At 34.4% G+C, this 11015-nt stretch overlaps 1 protein-coding gene across 2 annotated transcripts; it reads right to left on the reverse strand.

The window, feature by feature from the left end:
* On the reverse strand, positions 2984 to 8629 carry LOC109718138 (G-type lectin S-receptor-like serine/threonine-protein kinase At1g11330). 2 transcript variants are annotated; one of them, XM_020244163.1, is made up of 7 exons: positions 8297 to 8629; positions 5036 to 5143; positions 4761 to 4948; positions 4101 to 4311; positions 3783 to 4020; positions 3547 to 3697; positions 2984 to 3390 (listed from the first exon to the last, which is right to left on the reverse strand). In XM_020244163.1, exons 1-7 carry the CDS (start codon positions 8556 to 8558, stop codon positions 3082 to 3084), a joined length of 1467 nt encoding a protein of 488 aa, XP_020099752.1. In that variant the 5' UTR covers positions 8559 to 8629; the 3' UTR covers positions 2984 to 3081. The 2 variants fall into 2 exon arrangements, with proteins under 2 accessions (XP_020099752.1, XP_020099760.1); XM_020244171.1 differs by lacking the exon at positions 5036 to 5143.

Below are 11015 nucleotides of genomic sequence, written 5' to 3' on the forward strand. Positions count from 1 at the left end.
GTACTGTTGTTTAGCTCTTCCTGATCCGGTGAGTACTCCTCGCCTTCATCGGCTTGCGGTACCTACTGGGAGGGGAGACATGCTTACATGTTCTCACCTCCCACACTATTTTTCAGGTATCGCGGACGGTGAGAGTTGAGACGAGACGTGAGATACGTACGTAGCGGTCGATAGAGCTTTCGACCCAGGTTATTCGGTTTAGTTTCTACCCCTACTATCCTGTTGATATAGCTTAGATAGTTTATATGGTTCAGTTTTTGGGTATTTCAGTTAACTATCATATTTTGATTTGGCTTTATGAATGTTATAAAAAGGATTCGTGGTTTTCGTAAATAAAAGGTTTTCTACCCCTTGTGGTAGCATTTTTAAAGAATAAAGGTTTTTGTGTAGGAAACAGTTTTCAAAAGAATTTTCTGTGGATTTATGTTTAAATATTGAATGTATAACTGTGATGTGAATGGTGAATGAATGATTGTATAGTCGTTTCTATATTTATTTGGTTGTGGTTGTACCTGGGTTACTTCTTGTACTTGTGCGATGCCGTGCAAATATAGGGGAGACTCTGTCCGCGTGAACAGTGGATTCCCTGTATTTGTGGCTGATCTGGCATTCCCTGGGGTTAGGTTTTCAAAAAAAATAAAAAAAGAAATTTCCGCGGTGTTTTTAACCTAAAGGGTCCCCGGGGCGTGACATTATGACTAAATAAATCTAAACTATACAATTTAAAGTATAAGCTTATAATAAATCTCCGTCATAGAGTTTTAATAGAGTAAACAAAATTAGGATTGCAAATAAATTAAATAAATATATATAGAACAAATCTAGACTATTTATATATTTTATCAATTTGATCGGTCTAATTGATTTGATTTATTAAGTAGGTTTTGATTTTTACCTTTAATTTTTTCAATTTTTAGCCGACTGTTAAAATTTTAGTTTCTTACCTTTTAGTTTGCAATTAACTTCCTAACTATTATTATTCATTTTAACTAAATATCAATAATTTAAAAATCAGATTAAACTAACTAGTTCGACCTGTCATACCGCAATACAGTCTATTAAGCAGCTCGGTTCAATCCTTTGAACTGAATAAGGTTAAAATTAGTTTTGAACCATTAGAGATAGTAAACATTTTAAAAATATAATGACATTTTAAACGTCAAAGATTATAAACATTTTAAATGTAAAAATTAAAAGGGTTAATTGCATTCAACTTTCTATAAACATATCGAATAACAACAAAGTTTAATTTTTCATATTTATCCCTACAAAAGCCTTAACGTTTTCAAATATAGAAGAATGTGCTTAACCATAGGTAAAATACTTAACCCTAATCAGTGAATAAGATAAATTAATCTTTTCCCCTCTTATATTAATTGTGATAGCAGAAAGAAAGAAGATAATCATTGAGGATCTTCGAAAGGATATTTTTACATAATTCTAATAGTTAGGGCTTTTGGAGGGACATAATTGATGGCAAAAATATTATTTCACTTATCTTATTTAAAAAATAAATAGTGATTTAAAGGTAACAAAGCAGAGGACCAAATATAATATGAATATTACTCGACTTTTGTAAGGATAAATATAAAAAGTTGAACTTTATAGGGATATATTTGCTATCCGACATGTTTACAGGGAGTAGTATGAAATTAACCCAAATTAAAAAAGGTTAAGAATAGTGCTAAAAAAAAAAAGTAATGGTTAGGCAGCAATGGTTAGTGACGTCAACGGCTCAAATTAAACCGGGTTTTCAAGAATTTGAACCCAAACATAACTATCAATCCCGAAACCTACATTCCAATCCGACGGATTTTAAACAGTATGTAGAAGGTTTTGGTTAGTGTCAATAATTTATACATTATCAATAATTTATACATTATATTAAGTTAGTATTAATGATTTAAAAACCAGATTGATCCGACTGGTTTGACTGGTCAGGCCGTAACCCAGTCTATCAAGCAGCTTGATTCAACCCTTTGAACTCAATAATATTAAGAACAATTTTGAACCGTTAGAGATAATAAATGTTTTAAATATAATGTCATTTCAACCGTTAGAGATAATAATCATTTTAAACATAACTTTAAATGTAAAAATTAAAATGGTTAATTAAGATTACTGGTGAAAAAAAAAGGTAATAGTTAGGGACCAATGGTTAGTGATGTCAACGTTTTAGATTTGGATTGAACTTTTCAAAAACCTAAACTGACCCCGATTATCAATTTCAAAACCTGTATCTGAATCCGACGAATTTCAAAAATCTAAAACCCGAACCCGAAACAATTATTCCTCTCCATCTATGAATGGAGAGGAAAGATAGAGGGATAGAAAAGGAAACAAAGAAAAAATATATTAGATAATATAGTAGGGGCAAAATTACTTAACTACCTTCGAATCAAAAGACCAAAATACTTTTTTTTGGGATACCTAGTGACCGGTACCTCTGTTAAGATGATTTATTATTACAGGTCACAACTAAATAAGAATTAAATTTGAGCTGTTGAATAGAAATAAATGAACAACATCAAAAAATAAAAAATATAGAATCAGATATTAAATTGTTAACAATTGCTCTCTATCACATCCTTGACTCAGTATATTAATGTATTAATTAGTTAATATATATGGTCGCTGGCCCAATTTCAATTGGTCTCGGCTGTAATATTGGCCAATTTAGCCCAAAGTATATCAATCGTCAAAACATGCTGATGCTTAAGTAATTACAACCTATGTTTGTACGTTCTTCAGGAAAAATTGTACAGTCAGATTTTCATTTCTGCATCTTTTCAATCCAATTTTATCTACATGACAATAGGACAATTGGAAAGGGCATGGGCTACACCTCAGGAAGAAAAGAAAAAAAAAAGGCAACTGAAATAGCATTATCGTCCTTCTAGATAAGTAATAATAATCTCATTTACAGTTGCTACCTCAGGCAAAAAAAAAAAAAAAAGAGCAACTGAAGTAGCATTATCGTCCTTCCAAATCAGTAATAGTAATCTCGTTTACGGTGATAGGCACGATGAAATTGGATGCTACCTCAGAAAAAAAGAAAAAAAAAAAGCAACTAAAGTAGCATTATCGTCCTTCTATATCAGTAATAGTAATCTCATTTACAGTGATAGGCACGATGAAATTGGATGCCATCTCTGCTTCGTCCATGATTCTCACATTGAAGTAAGCCGGTTGCTTTGGATCTGGTAGGCTCATACTATCATGGCTTAGCATCACAATCACATCTGACATAGTGGGTCGATCAGCTGCGTTCTCTTGAACACACATTAGTGCCACATGAATGCACCTCGATATCTCATATGTTTCACGACTATCATGTAGTAATGGATCAATGAGCTCAAACCATTTTCCCTCTTTCCAAACCTCCCAAGCCTAAGACAAGTGACATAAAATTTTCTATGATTCAAGGAATTAGAAAAACATCAATAATCATTTTTAATCACAAGATTCAAGGATCTAAAAAGCGCGCCAGAATAGTTTCTTTAGAAAAGTATAATAAGAATGAAGTGATCAACGCTGTTTACTTACATATCCGAGGAGGTTAAGATGATTCCCATATTGGTGGCAACCAGCATTTCTCTTTCCACTTACGATCTCGAGAAGTAAGACGCCAAAACTAAAGACATCAGACTTGACCGAGAAAAGACCCTCAGAAGCATATTCAGGAGACATGTAACCACTGGACCAAATTAATTACAAAAACATCAACAAAAGGCAAAAAGTCTATACCAATTGATGCATAAATATTGCTGATTTATACTTACTATGTACCAACAACCCTGTTTGTGTTTGCTTGAGTTTCATTGGAACTAAAGATTCTAGCTAAGCCAAAATCAGATATCTTAGGATTCATCTCGCAATCCAAGAGAATATTGCTTGCCTTTAGATCTCTATGGATAACTCGCAGTCTCGAGTGCTTGTGAAGATAAAGAAGTCCTTCTGCTATCCCTTCAATAATAGTAAAGCGCTTTTGCCACTCTAATAGTGCTCCTCTTATTTGATCTGAGATCAACAAACTAACATAAAGAAGATGCGACGAAAAAGAAGAAAAGAACAATTGAAGCATAATGATAAATACAAACCAAAGAGGAAGAAATCCAAGCTTTTATTCGGCATAAATTCATAGACTAATATTTTCTCTTCTTCTTGAATGCAGCAGCCTAGTAGCCGTACGAGATTTCGATGTTGAAGTTTTGCTATAAGTTGAACCTCATTCTTGAATTCTAGTAGACCTTGGCCTGAATGCGCAGAGAGTCTCTTTACTGCTATTTCAAGCCCATCTGATAATTGACCCTATTATAAGCCATAGAAAGTACCCAAATTTTTAAAATGAAATAGAGAATTGCTTTATCTTCTTGTCATCCTATTTAAGAAAAGAGCAAATGTACACTACTCCAAAGCCGGAGTTTCAAAACCAAAACTTCTCATAAAAGAGCTGGTTCAAAAAGTTGTACTTCAATTGTAAGTTAATTATCATTGTGAATTGATTCCATGTGTATTTTGTTTTTGTTATTCCGCATAACACCTTTTCTTGGCCAAATAAATTGTCTATGAACACAATTGTCATTGAAATTAATGTTGAGATCGATACAAAACATTGTAACTATTCTTTTAATTATAAGAACTAAATTTGCAAAAGTATACGGTGGCAAGTATTTATCGAGGTGAAATTTTTAGAAATTACTTTCGGCAAGTACCATTTCCATTCTTTCTAGAGATAAATCAAATTACACTTCAATTACCTTGTAAACGGGCCCAAATCCACCCTCACCAAGTTTGTTTTCAATGGAAAAATTGTTCGTGGAGTTTGCTACGGAAACAAAATCAAATAATTTAAATTCGGAGTTGCTTTCTTCACTCTTCCAAGGCTTAATTACTTCATCAATATCAAAAGCAAAAGTTGGCCGAGTGCTATACAACTTCGCCTTCCCTGCATAAAGAAAAGAGAAACTTTTTTATTAGGATTTTTTTAAAAAAAAAAGTGGAAAACACTTTTTAGCACTTAATTTGAATTTACCGGCGCGCCTTTGCCTTTTGATACACATAAGACATAGGAGGGAGCAAGAAAAGAGTGCCGTGAGACATGTAGCTATAACAATAGTGCGAAGCTCACGTTTCCCTGGCCCTGTGCATGGAAATAAATATTCCCAGTGAAATGCTATAATTAATTGATTGATCAACAAAACAATGAGAGTAGTGAATCTCTCTCTCTCCCTCTCAAAAAAAGAGAAGAAGAAAAAGATAGTGGATTGTCATCTTCATATTGTTTTGTTTCGTAGTTAACATGATGAGTGGATATAGAGCAAAAGTAATTTGACGTGGTATTTTTTCTAGCTTCGACACTACAACAGAATTAGGTTATAGGGACACATGTTTGGGACACTTTTGAGTAAGTGTCACATTTATGCTAAAACTTAAAAACGCATCTACTAATACCTAAATATAAAGCCCAACCCAACCAAAAATAAAAGATTACTCTACTCAACCGATCATACACAGTCTATTTGGCCCAATTACAAATAAAAAAAAAAAGAAAAGAAAAATCAATTACCATTTTTTCTTTTCTGTAAGGACTGAGATTTTGATAGCGCAACTAAACTCTCTGTTGACGATGTTTATGTGTGTAATTTAATTACATAAGCATTCGTCAAGTTTCAGGAGAAAATGAGCTAGAATGGAAAAGTTACACGATTATTAGTTTTCACTTAAGTGAATAGTAACTCCGGTTTTCCGGAGAAGCCACGGAGTAGAGTTGGCTTTCAGCGCNGAGATAGAGTTTCGGCAGTTGCTAAATGTTTAAATAAGTGTTGGTAAATTAGCAGCACTCTTTTAGGTTATAGCGACACTCTTTAACTGTCACTATATACCTAGCGACCCCACATATAGCAACACTTTTTAAAAGTGTCGGTAATTTTAGCTAGCAGCACTTTTTTGACATATATCTATATTTAAAAGTGTCGCTATAGATCGTTTTTGTTGTAGTGCGAAACTAACTTTTTTAAAGGATACATAATGATAATTTAGACAATATTGCAAACCAAAAAATCTAAAATTTTTACTGCAATAAAAAGCAACTTCTAAGAAATTTCATGAAATTTTAGATCTTATAACTAAGAGAATTATACAATAGCATATTATTTAAACAATATTTTTTCAAAATTTCCTTGGAGAAACAAACGGTGCCTATTGCTGATTTAACCTTTCCTAATTGATATGAGGTTTGTTTTTTCTTTAGTAGTTTAGAGCAGATTTGATAATTACTACAACAGAATTAGATTATAGGGACACATTTTTGTAACACTTTTATATAAGTGTTCCATTTATGCCAAATTTTTTTTAAAAAAATCTACTAAGATCTAAATATACAGTCTAATCCAATCAAAAACAAAAAATCCCTCTACTCAACCAACCACACCCAACTCACTCGGTCTAATTACAAATAAAAAAAAAATAATCACCATCTCCCCTTCTCCTCCTCCGCCGCCACAGCTGACGAGATAAGGTTCTGGCAGCTGGAGTTAAGCCGCAAGGATCTCGTAGGGACTGTAGAGGGCTACGATCACCACGTATTCCTCTGCCACAGGTCGCTGGAGGAGTGGACGCCAAATATCAAGGTTGCCCTACCTATAGTAACCCGACATATAGCAACACTTTTAAAAAATGTCGGTAATATAGCCAGCAACACTCTTTTTGACCTGTAACGATATTTAAAAATATCGCTATACACCGTTTTTGTTGTAGTGTATCTATTTGAAGTCATAATTTAGATAGGGATGTAAAATGGGCATCTCGAAACACATAGCTCCGACTTGCCGTACACTGGCTCAATGAGGTCGATCAGCATGGAATGCACATAATGGGTGGGGGCCATGTTGAGCCATTGATCTAGCATATAGTGCTAAATGACAATACTTGTTTAAGCCCTTGCCCGTTGGACCGTCAGTGTTCAACAGAGTAAGTCACATTCCTCCCCCCTTTAAATCTTGGCGTTCTTATCAGGCACAAGTATATATACTAGAATGGGCCACAACCGTCATTAGCCGAGGAGCTACGCTCTACTTGCTGTATAACCCTATCTTAGCTAAGATTCATCTTACACTTCTGGTTAGTAATTGGCTCCGATACCAACTATAACGCCCTACTTTCCAAAGAGTTCATCCATCCTTGAACCACTATAATCCTAATACGCTTAACTCTGTTAACCTCTTGGGCCTAACTGTTCAATATGCTATAGCCGAGTTAAGAGATTTTAGCCTTATTATATTTTATATGTAAGGCTATTCCAAATCCTAAGGATGCCACAGCATCATGACTAGGTTGGGCTTTTGCAATAAGTGGTGGAATTAGATCAAATAATGGGTCTCCAACGCCAAAGTGGCTATCTTAGTCAACACGTTCACATAGATCAAAACCAAGAGAGAATTGAGATAAGGGGATCCTCTCTCTCCTTTCTGTTCATTTTGGTGGCAGAGGGCCTAGCGAGACTGACCGACTTGGCCATGAGAAACAACTTGCTACGAGGGTTAGGCCCAAAGGAAGATTGTCGAATAACCCTCATCTAATACGCAGACTATATTATCTTCTTTTGCAAATCTAAGAAGAGATTCATGAGAACCCTTAGGTTCTTATGGGACATTTTCGAGTGTGGGCTTCTGGTCTAAAAATTAATAAGGGCAAAATAGAGTTGTTCTAGATGGGTTAAAAGCCACCAAGAGATGCGGGACTAGCTAACATCCTCCAATGTAACGTTGCGGTCCTCCCTACCCACTACCTCAGGTTGCTACTCTCAAACAAATTTCATAGGAAAGAAGTGGACTAAGGTTATCAATAGAATCGTGAAAAATGATAGAAGGATAGCAATCCAAGCTCCTCTCCGAAGGAGGCAAACTTACTCTTATAAATGTCGTCCTCTAAGCGCCAAAATAGGCTCTTAATCACTTTGAAGCTCTACAGAGATCCTTCTTTTGGAAAGGATGCTCCAACACCAGCCATGTGAACTAAGCTTATGCAAGAGCAAAAAAAAAAAAAGGCCTCAAGATCAAGGAGATGAAATCTATGAATATGATGCTCTTAACGAAGTGATGGTAGAGATTATTCACTGAGCCAGACATGCAATAAAACATCCTTATTCGTTGCAAGAATATCTTCAGGTGTGGCTTAGTACATAAACTAGGAGATGGTAATAACATCTAGTTCTGGTCAGACATTTGGTAGGGGACGCTCCCATCCAAATTAACTTGGCTCCCTGGCATATTTGACAAGGTTCAGTACAAGATACCCGAATCTCTAGTTGCTAGGGAAGACGGGGTTGCTGGTGGCGTTTTATTTGCTAAGACATCCCACTTGATAACCTGCTCGGAGTTGCCGGAGAGGAGCCGGCGGAGGTTTGATTCGTAGGTGCTGTTGGCGGTGAAGTTGCCGGTGCTCCCGCTGATTTGATTGAGTGGGAAATTGGCGCTGCCGGGCCGGAAGAGGGGAAGGCAGAATAGTGAGATGAGAAGTAGAGAGGGGAAGACGGCGGAGTTGGGAGGGGTATGCATTGGATCGCTTGCAGGCCGGTTTGATTGCTACGCCCGTGAGGTTTTCATGAAAGTTTGGCCTGAAGCATAGAGATTTTACTTGCGTACGTAATGGTGGGTGTTATGGTACAACACAATCCGGCTTAATTATAGTTTCGGTCTGCAATTTGTAATGCGTGTGGTGCATGGAGAAAATTTTTCAAAATTCTCTATTTTATTATTATTATTATTTTTAAATAACATATTAACTTATTTTATTTTTTCGGAAAAACTTCAAAAAAAACTCCTGTAGTTTCGTACTTTTTCACTTTAGTACTCTGTGCCTTAAAGTGTATCAAGTTAGTACCCTTTGGTTTCGCACTTTCTAACTTTAGTATCATGTGGTTTAAAATGTATCAAGTTAGTATCCTGTGGTTTCGTACTTTCTCACTTTAGTACTCTGTGGTTTAATATTTCGTTAAATTATATACAAAAAACTTCAGATACCCTACATAGATTTATCGAATATTNCTAATAATATAATAATAATATTAATAACAGAAGGAAAAACGTTAAAATGTTTCTTGTGGTTTTTTATTTTTTATTTGAATATTCTATAGTTTAAAATGAAACCACAGAGTACTAATTTGATACACTTTAAATCACAGGATATTAAAGTGAGAAAATGCGAAATTATAGGGTACTAACTTGATACATTTTAAACTATAGAATATTCAAATAAAAAATAAAAAACCACAAGAAACATTTTAACGTTTTTCCTTCTGTTATTAATATTATTATTATATTATTAGCGTCCTTTTAGAACGAACCTCCGCGAACGTTCGCGAACGTACGCGAACGTTGCGCACGTTCCCGTTCCGTGCGGTGAAGACCTCGCGCGTTCATATGGACGTTTCACTGATACGGGCTAATTAAGGGAAGTAGTTAGGGAATGTGAAAGTTGGAATTCCCAAAATTCCACTTTATATATATTTGTATCTTGTGTTTACTGTTGCAAGTGACATTTTATATATATTTGTATCTTGTGTTTACTGTTGCGAGTGACACATAATCTACATGCATGAAGGAAAGTGATAAGAAAATTTTGTTTTGAGATATTTTTATAATTTTATTCTTTTTCCACTTGTTTAATATTTTTATTACTGGGTGTTGAAAAAGTCTCCGTCAACTTTTTTCACGTTCGTGCTCGTAGAAGAAGGAATTCCGATTGTACCTTGGGAAGGTGTTTTCGGTTAATCCCGCACGAAAGACGGAAATAAACCTTAGAGCAGTGTCTCGCACGCTTCCCGATCAAATAGTTTGATTCTTCTTCTTCCACAATTTTGAATTTTAGCACTTCACTGTAAATTGATTTATTTTTTTTTATCACAAAACTAATTAAATTTGAATCACAATCGAATTTTTAGTGCGGTATTTCCCCAACAATGTCTCGGCTCTCAAGGTTAACCGATCAAATCTTACAGATCATTCCTATTTTGAGTTTGATCGCAAGTGGGAAAAGTACCTTCTTTGTGATTGATATCAGGTGTCTCTTAATCTTAATATCCACTGCTTAATGTATTTGAACGCAAATACTACAGATAGAACTACACGAAAAAAGCTCAACCGCAGTAATTAAAACTATCCCTAAATTGATCGCAATTTAAATTGTAGTAGTTCAGAGAGCAATTTAAAACATTCTTCCTATTTAACTTTTAAACAAAAATACTTTTTTATGTATATATCAAAAGTAATCTCATCATCCATATATAAAGTAATAAAAATTTGTATATGCACTTCTCCAGTGCATACAATGAAATAAATTATTTATATTTGCATCGCTTTCTAGCACGTCTAACCAAATAAGATATATATAGTCGTAACTGTTGTATTTCGAACTGTATATATTTATTTATAATTACATTCTGTAAAACGACCCCTTATATGCAATAAGGAGAACATTGATTGAAAATTACTATTGTTATATAAATTTATTATGGGCAATTGTTTATATATTCCTTCTTACCGTTTCAATTTTTTAAATTTACCCCTCCTTAAAATACCCTCTAAAATTCTAATCTTTCCCACAATCCTCAAGTATAGGGGTACATTTAAAGAAGATTTTTTTTTCAGGGCAAATTTGAAAAAAAAAGAGAAAAATCTTCAAAACCAGAAATGTATTAAATTGTTTCAAGTTTTAAAAAAGAGTATATTAAATATTATCCCAATTTATTATGACAAAAAAGACTTTCGCATTAGTGGCATGATCCGGATTATATACTCACCTGATTATCCAATCACTACAACAGAATTAGGTTATAGGGACATATGTTTGGGACACTTTTGAGTAAGTGTCTCATTTATGCTAAAATTTAAAAAAACATCTACTAATGCCTAAATATAAAGCCCAATCCAACCAAAAATAAAAGATTACTCTACTCAACCCACCACACCCAGTCCATTTGGCCCGATTACGAACAGAAAAGAAAAAAAAAAAGA

This window comes from Ananas comosus, linkage group 1, assembly GCF_001540865.1.
Source record: "Ananas comosus cultivar F153 linkage group 1, ASM154086v1, whole genome shotgun sequence".
NCBI lineage: Eukaryota > Viridiplantae > Streptophyta > Magnoliopsida > Poales > Bromeliaceae > Ananas > Ananas comosus.